General features: G+C 34.4%; 1 protein-coding gene across 1 annotated transcript; it reads left to right on the forward strand.

Annotated features, from left to right (window-relative positions):
• Positions 1-11,529: 11,529 nt before the first annotated feature.
• LOC18053031 (G-type lectin S-receptor-like serine/threonine-protein kinase LECRK3) lies at positions 11,530-13,895 on the forward strand. Its single transcript, XM_024190666.1, has 2 exons — positions 11,530-11,753; positions 11,888-13,895. Exons 1-2 carry the CDS (start codon positions 11,530-11,532, stop codon positions 13,893-13,895), a joined length of 2,232 nt encoding a protein of 743 aa, XP_024046434.1.
• Positions 13,896-14,596: the final 701 nt, after the last annotated feature.

A 14,596-nucleotide genomic window follows, 5' to 3' on the forward strand; every position in this document is an offset into this window, starting at 1 on the left:
AGCCTTTATTCTCTAAAGAAATGATCTTCCAAGCTTGATCGAATTTCTTAAGAAATTCAAGGGCCTTTGCGACAAGTTGGCAGCCATTGGAAAACCAATGAACGATGATGACAAGATTTTTCAAATTGCAAAAGCCTTAGGTCCCAAATATGCTGACTTCAAAACTGCAATGCTCACTAAACCTCCATATCCCAGCCTTAAACAATTCATCAATGCTCTCCAAAACCATGAACATACTGTGATCGTAGAAAAAGATGAAGAAGCTAGACTTAGCACAAATCAAAACCAAGCCTTCTTTGGTCAACGTGGAAGAGGCAGAAATCAAAGAAGTGGAAGACCTCCATACCGAGGTAGAGGATCTCAACGAAACTCAGGGGGGAAGAAATTACCCCAACAACTACAACCATTACAATGGCAACAATCGTAAACCACAACAGCAGCCTCAAAAACCAAATAAAGAAAATAATACCTCAGATGAAGAAGTTATTTGCCAAATCTGTCACAAACACAAACATAGTGCTGCTGAATGTTGGTACAGATACGACTATGACAATGAAGAGGATCCACAGGCCCTAGCTGCCATGAATCTTCAAGAAAATAATGATCAACAGTTCTATGTGGATTCTGGAGCAATATCACACATGACAAATAACACACGTAATCTTGATCATGTAAGGCCGTATAGAGGTAATGACAAAATAATTGTCGGCAATGGTCAAGATTTAAATATTTCACATATTGGTTCTGCTTCTTTAAATACAAATCATGGTTCTTTACACTTGAATAATATTTTAGTTGTTCCAAAACTCAAAAAGAATCTCTTATCAGTTGGCCAACTCATTGATGATATTAAATGTGTTTTTGAATTTAACACTGATGGTTTTATTGTGAAGAGCAAGGAAAACAAAGTTCTGGCAAAGGGGAGTAAGAAAGGGAAGCTATACACATTGGAAAGAGACTTTCATGCTGCCTTCAATGCAATTCAAGGAGAATCTAGCGGTTTTAGTTTATGGTACAAGAGGCTTGGCCATGCCAATCCTAAAATCTTGGAGGCCTTAAAACGCAATGATTTTATTGACTTTTCTAGTTGGTCTAAAGCACCCCGTATTTGTGTTTCTTGCCAATTAGGCAAGAGTTGTAGGAAATCTTTTACTTTATCTAATAATAAAGCAGATTTTCCTTTACAAAAAGTGCATTGTGATATATGGGATCTAGCTCCCATTACTTCTACTCAACATTTTCGTTACTATATATTATTTGTAGATGATTATTTGCGTTTTAGTTGGTTATATCCCTTAAAACAAAAATCTGATTTCTTGAAGTGCTTCTTGAAATTCAGAAACTAGTTGAAACACAATTGGACAAAAAGATCACAATATTTCAAAGCGATGGATGAGGGGAATTTAATTCTACGGCCTTCATTAAACATCTTGAAAATTACGGCATCACAAGACAAATTTCTTGTCCATACTCTCCGAAGCAAAATGGTGTTGCTGAGAGAAAGCATAGGCACATCAATGAGACAGCCTTGACGATGATGTTTCATGCTTCTTTGCCACTCAAATTATGGGTGGATTCTTTTCTTGCAGCCATTTATATCATTAACAGGCTGCCTCTTTCACCTTTAAAAAATAAAAGCCCTTATGAAATTCTTTTCAAAAAATTACCGGACTATAGAGGGTTAAAAGTCCTAGGTTGTAGATGTTTTCCTTATCTTCGAGATTACAGTAAAATAAAATTTGATAAAAAATCATATCCATGTGTTTTCATAGGCTATAGTCCCCTCCATAAAGGATATCGTTGTCTACAACCTAAGACTAATCGTGTATATATATCAAGGCTTGTTGTATTTGATGAAAATTATTTACCATTTAAAAAATTAACATCATTTTTTTAATGTGCAGGAACATAGTACATTGACCACCTTCCCTCAACAAGATGAGTGGCTCCCAAAGAATTCTCCCAATTGTGAGAATCTTAATGATTCACGTGTTGTCAAAGTAAACAATTGTAAAGGTGCTACAATATCAACACCACATGTGCAATTCATGCCCCACAAGGATGTGAACTTGGACAACAACTCAAATGCCACTTCTCCAATTATTTTAGATTTCCCACAAGACAATTTAGAGGACAATTTGAATTCAGCAACTCCACTCGACAAGTCAGAAGCAATTCCAAATATTTTGGAGTCTCCACATGCAATGCAACCTTTGACTACAAATGATTCAAATTCTAGTAGTTCACATGCAACTGAACCACCTAATTTGTCCAGAAATACAGACAACAGCCCTGCCTGAAATTCACAATCAGATTATCCTGACATATCCAATCGCTTATTTGTGGAACTTAAGATACCAAACACAGCTGCAAAACCGCATAGCCTAAATACTAATCCCATGATGACACGCAATAAACTCAAACAAATCCTAAATTAGCCCTTCAAGCCAGCCATAGTAGAGAAATTGAACCCAAAACACTCAAAACTGCCTTAAAGAATCCACTTTGGACTCAAGTTATAAAAGAAGAGTTTCAAGCATTGCATCAAAATCAGACACGGGTATTTGTGTCGCGCCTAACAATGTTAATGTCATCAGATCGAAGTGGGTATATCGTATCAAATAGAGAGAAGATGGAACCATTGATCGCTATAAAGCTCGATTAGTTGCTAAGGGATTCACACAGGTTCCAGGAGTCGACTTCGATGAAACCTTCAGTCCCGTTATAAAGGCCACATCTATTCACTTTATCCTTGCAATTGCTGTGAGCTCAAAATGGCTTATCAAGCAGCTGGATGTTTGCAATGCTTTTCTTCATAGACTATTAAAGGAGATTGTCTACATGGAGCAGCCTCCCGGGTTTCGCAATTCACGTCGTCCAGCATATGTTTGCAAGCTTCAAAAATCACTCTATGGCCTGAAACAGGCACCTAGAGCGTGGTTCGAGTGTCTTTCTCAAGCCTTAATTTCTCTTGGATTTTCTAGTAGCAAAGCTGATAGCTCTTTATTTATATTTAATAACAAATCCATTCTTATACTTATATTAATTTATGTTGATGATGTGATCATTACATGAAATAATAAGAAGGAAATTCAATCAATCATCAACAATCTGAGCTCAAAGTTCGCTTTAAAAGATCTTGGCAACCTACATTACTTCTTAGGCATTGAAGTTCAACAATTCACGCATGGCATCTTTCTATCTCAAGCGAAGTACACTAAAGACCTTCTTTCCAAGGCAAGAATTCATGATTGTTCTCTTATTAACACGCTGATGGCTATACGATCAATACTGTGTTCGGATGATAATGAACCTGTGGATGCGACCGAATATAGAGGCCTTGTTGGAAGCCTTCAATATCTCACCTACACAAGGCCCGATATCACATTTGGTGTCAATCGAGTCTCTCAACACTTCCAAGCGCCAACAAAAGCCAACCTCAAGGACGTGAAAAGGATCCTTCGTTACCGTAAAGGTACCCTTGACTTTGGCCTTAGATTTTTGTCTCAAAGCTCTCTCAAGCTCTATGCCTTTTCCGATTCCGATTGGGCTGGATGTCCGATAACGAGACGAAGTACAACAGGATTTTGCATTTATCTTGGAAGCAATTGTATCTCTTGGAGCTCCAAGAAACAACACACAATCTCTCGCTCAAATGCCGAAGCCGAATATAGGTCCATGGCCCTTGCCGCTGCCGAGTTAACATGGCTCACATATCTATTTAATGACATTGGGTTATGTATTCTGAAAGCACCCACGCTTCTCTGTGACAATTTGAGTGCAATTCATATGATTAAGAACCCAGTGTTTCATGCTAGAATGAAACATATTGAGCTTGACGTGCATTTTGTTTGTGAGAAGGTCGCTAAAGGGTCATTATTTACACGATATGTGCCTTCTCATCTTCAGATTGCAGACACTCTTACAAAACCTTTGGGGAAGCATCAATTTCTCACGCTACGAACCAAGCTAGGCGTTCATCGCATGACACTGCCTAGCTTGAGGGGGGCTGATAAGTCACAAGCAACAAATATGGTAGCTTGTACTACCATGGCAAGAGGATTTCCAACATCTCGTCTAAGCCATAATTGATGGAAAATATAGCAGCACATGTCATGGTGGATTCATCACAACAGCTAGTTGATTATTATAATTATTGTAAATATTGTCTTTCCTTGTACAACATCTTGAACGTCTTTATATATTTGTAAAATTCAAGAATTGCACAAATAACAAAAACAATTACTATTTTCACCATATTCAAGCATCTCAAATATTTTTCAGCCATGAATGATATAAAATTTGTGGAGAAGCTTGTGATGGTTTCCATTTGGTGCATTCAAGAGGATCCATCTCTTAGACCGACAATGAGGAAAGTTTCACAGATGCTTCAAGGAGTTGTTGAAGTGGATGTTCCTCCCAATCCATCTCCATTTAGTGGCTAAATGCGCTGATCTTAATTTCTAGGGAATGCTTGTTTGCATCTTTTATTCTTTTTCTTATCCATAATGCTTTGTTGTAAGGTCATTTTATTTGTAATTTCAATCAATCTTAATTTCTTTCTTTCCTTCCAAGTTATGAATAAGTTACAATGTTCGGGTTAGCCGACTTTTCTTGTGTACTCAGGATCTATTTACGAGCTTATCTGGCATTCTCCATTTAGATGCACAAACTTTTCCTCATATCAGTCGATAAGTTTTTAGTTTATTATTTCAATTGATGGTTTGTTTTTTTCTTTTATTCTTATGTATTTACTTGTATTTTAAGAGGTTTTGGGTTTTATCATTCTCCTTATGTAATTACTTCTATTTTGATTTATATGACAGGTATGGGTCCTGCCTAACCCCCCACCTTTTTAGTGGTTGTTTAATAAAAAAAAAGTTATAATGTTCAGCATCACATTTAGCAATTGTTAATTTTGACTGTCTAGATGCGTGGTTTGGTTGCTCCGTTGTCGTAATTTGACAAATTTTGTAATTTATGTGGTGATTAGATTACCCCAGAATAAAAAGACACCATATGAGTTTTAAATGATAGACATTGGCTTTAAAATATTATGAGTTTTAAATGTCTTGCTTACAAGTGCTTAAAATATTCTATTTTTGTACCTTCTCTTCTTTACCACAACATTCAATACCATTTTGTAAGTTGTGGCAAACTGGAAAAACAAAGGGGTGACAGACCAAAACTTGTCGGAGATGAGAAGCAAAAGCCAAAGAGAGGTTGGCCAAAGAGGGAGCATAAATCAATCGACAAGCGGGTACTCTCTTTGTCCTTGGTGGTGTGTGCTGGTGCATTTATGTCATAATTGGAAACAGAAGTCTGATTGGTATCTACAGGAACGAAGTGAAGCAGATGCGTAAGAGGAGGAGGCCAAGGAAAACTTAAGCTCTAGCCAGTCACTATATAATATTTTGTGAGTCGTCCTCAACTCATCACATTATCTTTTGTACTTGGAATGAATGTTTTAATGTGTCAGATACTCAGCTCAGCATGTCTCTATTCGCTGAGAGTATGCCCTCCCTTGGCCCATGCCATTATCCTTCTGTGTACATTTCATAGGAATGTCGTGACTATATTTTCAGTTTGTAGACATGCTTCAGGGTTAAAATTTTAAGGGTGTATAAGAGGAATAGGATTAGAATACGGGTGTCAAAATATTTTATGTATATTTCAGAATATAATAAGAGGTTACAACATTCATATGACTCTTAAATAAATGTCGCATCATTAGAACTCCATTTATGCTTTAATCATTTTTCTAAAATAAAATCTCATTATTTTAGGTGAGTACAATTTAAAGATAACAGTTCAAATGTTGTGGAAATTCTTCCATCCTTTCAAAATTACCAATTGTCTTACATCATTGCAGCTAAGTGCGTTATGGTTCCATGAAACATGACAAATCCTAAAATTCTACTTTCGCAAAATAAGATGTTACAGATCAGTAATAATTCAAATTTACTTAGTACGAGTATTGTAATAGTCCATCAAAAACCGAATCACCTGCAATAATGAACTTTCCTAACATGCAGATTGCAGTTTGTTTTTTCCATTCAAGATTTATCCTTTGTTTGGATTTTCTTGCCACATTTAGAAAATCTACGTTCAAATAAAAAAGTAGGACACGCTTGAGTAAAAATTTTGTTTCACTCATACTCACCTGTACACGATGCCCGTAGATCATACACCAAGTGTAACTCATGCGGATGATATAGCTAAGTTGGAAAATCACTAATCGTGCATGCTTGACAAGTTTTTAGATGCACAAAAATCATCAAGTCGACTGAAAACGTTTCTGTGGGTGCTAATATTTTGTTAAATTAGTAAAATCTTTTAGATAGTATATGAAAGATTTGATGTTCAAATCACACCGCGCAGTATGAACTCAAATAATTAATAAATTTTAAATTGGTATAAAAAAGACTTGATGTTCGGATTTAGCTGCTGACGTTAAAAAAAATTCTTTTTTGGAAATATTATTTTAGTTGAGTCCGAGTTAAAGTTAGCTCCTAACTTTGCCACTGCTTAGTACGTTAAAAACTTAATTAGACATACATGCGAATCATCGCATTTTACATAACTTATGGGAATTTAAATAAACATATATAAAATAAAGACTTATGAGAAAATGCGATTAGTAGAGAAAATGAAATTAGTTCTTATTTTGTTAATTTTAATTTCGTTGCAATGTGAAAATAAAATAAAAGGCTTGTGCATTTTTATTTTGGAAGGTTAACTATTTGTGAGCTTTGTTCATACATGGCGGCTCTAATAGTGTAACACTTGTTAAAAATCATTACCAAATAAGCTGTTGCCACAAAATAATAAATACAAACGAAAGAGAGAAGAAACCGTTACCCCCGTATCATTACATCAAAACTTATCAACTTTTCTCTCACTTTTACTTATAATATTCAGAACAAAATTGATAGCAATATAATAATTTTAGTGTAATTGCAAAATGAGGATGAGAAACCGTGACAGATTTGCAATGGAGCACTCTGGTACTCCATCTGATTCATCATCACATGAATTAGGGGAGATTGAAGTACTGTACTTTAATGTGGTGGACAAAGAGAAACTCAAAGAATTGTCAGTGAAAAAGTACAGTGACGTGCAAATTTCTGTGCCACAACCAAACATGCAGCAGCCTCGTGCCTCTGATGAGGGGAATTCAAGCAGCAATCAAGAGAATATGCAATTGATTGAAGCAAATTCAAGCCAAACAATGGTTGTTTCTGGAGATTTTGCCCTTCTGGCCTTACATCTCTCTTCTCTCTTTTTATCTTAATTTGCAGTCCAAAGATCTTATTTTTATTTTCTGAATTAAGCTCATTTTTGATAACATTTTGATCAGATCATCAAAGATTATCAATCATATGGGGTTGATTCATATATATCTGGGTATCAAACCATAAAGATCTTTGAAGATCTTTCGCATGCAACAATTGATGATAAGTATGTTATTAAAAATTTGCATGTACTAATTTCTTTCATATATTTTTAACTCTATTGCATAGGCCAACAAAGATGCTGGTGGACCAGAAGATTCAGATAAAGAGAAATCCAATTCCTTGGCCAATAATCAAAAGTAATTTTTTGATACTCAAGTTCTATTTTATTTTCATTTTACATTTTTTAAAGTGAATAAGATTACGATCTATGGTTGCATGAATCTGTAAAATTAGTACTATTACCTTATTGTTCAGCAAATTCTAAAAAACAATGTTTGAGGAATTTTTTGTAGGAAGTGAACCAACCATCGGTTCAGAATTTTGAAATACAAGAAGATAAAATATCCATCATAGCTTAAACCAATAGCTAACATGTACTTTTAATGATATAGGGAAGAAACATTCGCTAATGCAACAGTGAATCTGGAGCAAGCTGCAACAGCTTCATCTTCAAATGAGAAAGGTATATATTCTTGCTTTTTTTTTTTTTTAATCGAAAATTTTCATTAAGCCGCGAAAATTTGAATTTTGTTTTCGCGCCATAATAAATGACGTAATAAACTAATCAAAAACTTTTTAATACTTTAAATAAATAAACATTTTATCCTCTTTCGGCGAAAGCAAACTCATCTTATTCCAAATCAAATAACTTTATTGCTACATACTAAAAGCATGAATGATTAATATTTATTGATTTATGTGTCTGATTATATTAATTAATTGGGATTGTAATTGTATTTTGTGTTTGTTTAATTAACAAAAAAGAATTCGATCCATTATTCATTTAATCTTATCCTATTTATATACATCAATAGAAACATGCATAAACAGAAAATGCTAATTAATTATTATTTTTTCCTATGTTAATTAAAAAGTAGAATTCCTTATAGTAACACTGCATTTGATAACAAACACATTTATTAGATTTATGACATGGATTCATTTGAAATTTTAATTGCTAAAAGATCACTTTGTCATGTAAAAATAAAGTAAAAAAGAAGCAAATGTCGGCATGAAAAAATAATGGAAATATATTCTATGAGGGTGACTTGTCTTGTTACCTTCTAATTATTTCCTCCCTTTCTGCTCTTGAACTTCTCCTTGATATGGTCTCAATCTTCTCATTGCTACTATCTATAGGAGAGGCCTTATGTCCTTATTGAATTTGGGTTATATGTTTGGAACAGATTGATTGATCACAGATACGGCAGTATATATGGAAGTGGTTGCTCACTCTCAAATCTAATTTCTAATATTTTTGTTTTCCCTATTATGTATGATTAATGGCAAAACTTCCCATAGAGCCTTTATGTTAACAGGTCCATTAAGGCATAATTACTCGATTTTCTTTATGTGTCAATGTCAATTAACCTAGGTACATATATGAAGTGAGGAATTACGTATTTACACTTTAGATTAACCTGCATCATGATTGTCTTGATTTCATATATATGAGCATATCCTTGTCATTCACTAATTTTTAATAACCACATTTGATGAGTCAATTGATGAATTTCTTTGAAGCATAGTTGGCACAAAGTATTGTTACAGCCTTCTTTTAGCAATAAAACTAGCATTTCTTAACTATTGGACGTATACATATATGTTCAGCAATGACTAAGGTGGGATATGATCTGCGCCCTCGACACAAGGGGAGAGCAATTAAAATAAAGAGCTTGGACTGTGTTCGTAATGATGACAACAATCTGAGATCCGAAGCCAACGAGGATGGTGACATACTCATCACTGACATGCTTAATGAGGAGAAGAAGAGGAAGCTCAAGGCCAATCTTGAGAAGAAGTCCACCAATACTAAGAAGCCTTAAAAGATCTCAAGATTGAGACTATGATGCCCATATGAATCTAGGGATTTATGCTTAATTCTGTTATCAATAAATGGTGCATATGGATGTTATGCTAGCTTGTGTCTGCTTAACTAGGGTTTGTTTGATATATGGTGCCATTGTTATTAAGGGTAAAAAATACTTGGATTAAAAAATTATGGCTGTTTGTGCTATGGATCGATTAAATCTTTGATGAAGCTATATATATATATATATATGGCTATTTGTGTTATTTATTGATCTTTATTCTAGTTTGGTTTTGCTTATATATAGTGTGCAGTTTGATGATCAATTGAACCTTGTTATTTCTCAACCCTAAGAATGGCAATAATCAGCATACTAACCACAACATCATTTTGGCCAACTCCCTTTTTATTTTTTTGTGGCCGAATTCCGAAAGATATTTGTACTTTTATTCCTGAATAAATTCCAATTTCACATTTTATGTATTTTTAAAGCAATGCAAGACGTGTCAATTAAACTGAAATTAGGGCATGCTTGAAGAAAAAACTTTTCATTAATGAGTGAAAGAAATAATTAATCAAGTTGAAAAACCACATATTCATGCATGCCTGACAAGTTTTAAGATGTTTATGTCATCAACCGAAGTCAAACGTATGAATGAAAAAGGGTATATGATTGACTAGCTAGTTTAGATTATAAGGATTCAAGGAAAATCCAAATCAAGCCGAACGGAATCAATTCAGTTCGATATTTTGCTTTTTATTCTTTGGCCAATTGGGATTTTGTGCTGTTTGGTTTGGTTTGGTCTGGTGTATCTTTTTAAATAGAGTATATTGTAGAGCTTTTATTAGTAAAATTTTTATTAGTAGAGTTTTCACAAAAAAAAATAATAATAATTGTTTGGTTGTCAATAAAAACTTTTGTAAAAATTATAAAATTATTTTAATAAATAAATTATTTAAAGTTATGTTATGAAAGAAATGAAATATGATTAATATTTTAAACATTTAAACATTTTAAAAAGTTTTAAATCTCTACCTTAAGAGCCCAAAATTTAGGATTTTACTTGTAGAAGTAAAATATATAGCTTATTTAATTTTTAAAATCTTTACTGAAAAACAACCAAAGCATTAAAATTTTTTTGATGAAAACTTATGAAATTAAATAAGTACTTATGAACATTAAATAAATAATATCAAATAGGTACTTAATAGAGACAAAATAACTTATTTAATTTTTAAAAACTCAACTAAAAAAACAACCGAATAACAAAAAAATATATATTTGTAGCTATTAGATAAGGTATATTAAATACGCACTAAGTTTAATAAATAAAGCAAGTTAATTTCATTTCATAACACAAATGAATGAATTTCGTTTTACAGTATGTGCTCAAAAGCTGGCTAATTCATTTTCGCTATAATTTTTGTCAGATCTATATGGTTTTCGCCCTATGTTAAAAACTTTGTTGTGAATTCGTTGTGGTATATTATAAGTCTTTTGTAACTTGTAAGACGAGTTTTGGAAAAGAAAATTAAGCTATAAGACAAAATACATGGTGGATAAACTTAACATAAGGCAATGGGGACCCCAAAAAAAAAATTGATAAAATGTGATGTTTGATTGTAACATTGACTGAGTTGTAGTCAACATGCAACTCTTTTTTCTTGCCGAGGGTTTCACAACTCTTTATATGTTATTTTCTTTTTTCATTTTAGATTTCAGTTAAACTTCAATTTGATACTTTAATGCTCGTTTGAAAAATATTAGGCTGGATTCAGGTCCCAACAGATATTTTTGAATGTAGTTATCAATATTTATACTTTGTTCAATATAATATTTATAAAAAAAAAACATTGACGGACTGGAAATGCAATTATGGCGGGAAAAAGTGCTCTCAGCTAATAACTTGTGCTTAATTAACTTTGATTAATCAACTATGGTCCTTGACTTTAAGGTTGCTTGCCCCATTGTCGGGGCAAGATTATTCAAAGATAGAAAGAAGCAAAGTCTAGCAATTAATAACAACTTTAACATATGGATAATATATGTAATTTTACCTTTCTATTTTTTGACTTGTAACTGTTTCTCTCCTCTCCGTTCTCATTTCATGATTTACTTTAATCATTTCTGCCTATGGTTACCATATATAATTCCTAAAAGTGTTTTCCAAAAAGATATAGCAATGGCTTCTGCTAAATTGTACTTCATATTCTTACTATATCAGCTTCTATATTATTTGCATTTAGCCATTGCCCAAAACAATGGAACTGTACCTGTGGGTGCAACTCTCACAGCAGGTACTAATAGCTCTCCCTGGGTATCTCCTTCCGGTGATTTTGCATTTGGATTTCACCAGCTTGATGAAGAAAACAACAGCAATGGTCTCTTCTTGCTTTCAATATTTTACAACAAAATACCTGAAAAAACAGTCGTTTGGTACACAGACAATAAAGATCAAAATCCTGCTGTCCCAAGAGGATCACAAGTAAAGCTTACTGCTGATCGAGGGCTAGTACTCAATGATCCTCAAGGCAAACAAGTATGGAGCTCTAAAATTGATATTGGTACTGTTGCTATTGGCGTTATGAATGATACAGGCAATTTTGTGCTTGCAAGCAGCAGCTCCAGCAAGTTATGGGACAGCTTCACCAATCCTTCAGATACATTGCTGCCAGGCCAAATGATGGAGACTGAACAAGGGCTTTTTTCTCGAAAATCGGACACCAATTTCTCACGAGGACGGTTCCAATTTCGCTTGCTTGAAGACGGTGATCTTGTCCTTAATGTTGCAAATTTGCCTACTGATTTTGCCTACGATGCTTACTACACTAGTGGTACTTATGATTCTACAAACTCATCAAATTCTGGTTACCGAGTGATGTTCAATGAGTCTGGTTACATGTACATATTGAGAAGAAATAGCCAGAGGTTTGATCTTACAACAGGAAGAGTAGTGCCAGCTGCAGACTTTTACCATAGAGCAACTCTAAATTTTGATGGCGTTTTCGCGCAATATTTTTATCCAAAGAATGGTAATGGAAACTGGTCCGCTGTCTGGTCTCAGCCTGAAAATATTTGTGATAATATTTCAGGAGAATTCGGAAGTGGTGCTTGTGGATTTAACAGTATTTGCACCTTAGACGGTGATCGAAGGCCAATGTGTGAATGCCCAAAAGGGTATTCTTTGCTTGATGAGAACGAAAAGTACGGAAGCTGCAAAGCAGATTTTGAATTAAGTTGTAATGGAGGAGGGCAGGGTTATAACAAAGAATTGTTTGATTTTCATGAGCTTAAAGATACAGATTGGCCTTCGTCTGACTACGAGCATTTCAGCCCCTATGATGAAGTGCAGTGCAAAAACACTTGCTTGAGTGATTGTTTCTGTGCTGTGGCTATTTTTGGAATTGAAAGCTGTTGGTTGGTCAAGCTGCCTCTCAACAACGGCAGAGCAGATAGCAGTGTCAATCGCAAAGCTTTTATCAAATATAAAAAAGATGATGATCCTGATCCTCCATCAGTCCCTCGTCCTCCGGATCCTGAAGACAAGAAGAAAAGGAAGATGATGAATGCCACAGGATCAGTACTCTTGGGAAGCTCCGTGTTTGTGAATTTTGCAATGGTTTGTGCATTTGTTCTTGGTTTTTTCTTCATCTATAAGAAGAAATGGATAAGAAACAATCCAGGCGATGCCACCATTGAAACAAATTTGCGTTGTTTTAGCTACAAAGAGCTTGAGGAAGCGACAGATAACTTTGAGGAAGAAGTCGGCAGAGGATCTTTTGGTATTGTTTACAAAGGTGTAATTCAAACAACAAGAACAAGTACCACTGCAGTTGCAGTCAAGAAATTGGATAGAGTGTTTCAAGATGGTGAAAAGGAATTCAAGAATGAAGTTGTCGTGATTGGCCAGACTCATCACAAGAATCTTGTTAGGTTGCTGGGGTTCTGTGATGAAGGGCAGAACAGGTTGTTAGTGTATGAGTTCTTGAATAATGGAACATTAGCAAGTTTCCTTTTCGGAAACTTGAAGCCTAGTTGGAACCTGAGAACTAACATTGCATTTCAGATTGCAAGAGGGCTTCTGTACCTACATGAAGATTGCAGCGCTCAGATCATCCATTGTGATATAAAGCCTCAGAACATATTGCTTGATGATTACTACAATGCTCGGATATCCGATTTTGGATTGGCGAAGCTGTTGACACTGAATCAGAGCAAAGCTATTAAGACGGCTATAAGAGGAACAAAAGGGTACGTAGCTCCCGAATGGTTTAGGAATTCAACAATCACAGCAAAGGTTGATGTGTACAGCTTTGGTGTTTTGTTGCTAGAAATCATTTCCTGCAGGAAAAGTTTTGATATCGAAATGGGTGAAGAGTATGCAATTTTAACAGATTGGGCTTTTGATTGCTATAGAAATGGGAAATTGGATGATTTGGTTGAGGGAGACACGGAAGCCATGAATGATATAAAATGCGCAGAGAAGCTTGTGATGGTTTCCATTTGGTGCATTCAAGAGGATCCATCTCTTAGACCGACAATGAGGAAAGTTTCACAGATGCTTGAAGGAGTTGTTGAAGTGGATGTTCCTCCCAATCCATCTCCATTTAGTGGCTACATGCGCTGATCTTAATTTCTCGGCAATGCGTGTTTGCATCTTTTATTCTTTTTCTTATTCATAATGCTTTGTTGTAAGGTCATTTTATTTGTAATTTCAATCAATCTTAATTTATTTCTTTGCTTCCAAGTTATAAATAAGTTACAATGTTCAGCATCAAATTGAGCAATTGTTAATTATGACTGTCTAGATGCATGGTTTGGTTGCTCCGTTGTCGTAATTTGAAAACTTTTGCAGTTTGCGTGGTGGAGAAGCCCTAATAAGGGTTATAAGGCCACGCATGATTCCAAATGAAAGCCCAAAATTCCATAATATTAAATTAAATATTATAATATTAAATCTTGTTAAAAGAATTTAGACATGTAGGGCTTCTGGAATGAATTTGTTTTCATTAAATTCGACTTGGTTTTCAATTTTACATGTAATTTCGAAATAGACACCACTGCACTGGAAAACTGCGATTCCAGCAATGCGATCAGAGTTAAAAATTTATTTGTACTATCAAATGAACTCGAAAAATTATGAAAGTTTGTATGGAAGTTATAATATGTGTCTAGTATTCCCAGTTTTAATTTTATAATTTTCTGATTAGTATCTGATTTTATAAAAATCTCAGAACCTGTTTTGTTCAGTTAAGGTACTGGAGAAACAGTTTCGAATTCGTTAAGAAATAAATAGTTTTGAAAATATTTTTGTTATTGGATTCTCTT

Source organism: Citrus clementina, unplaced genomic scaffold (genome assembly GCF_000493195.1).
Source record: "Citrus clementina cultivar Clemenules unplaced genomic scaffold, Citrus_clementina_v1.0 scaffold_2, whole genome shotgun sequence".
In the NCBI taxonomy this organism is placed as follows: Eukaryota; Viridiplantae; Streptophyta; class Magnoliopsida; order Sapindales; family Rutaceae; genus Citrus; species Citrus x clementina.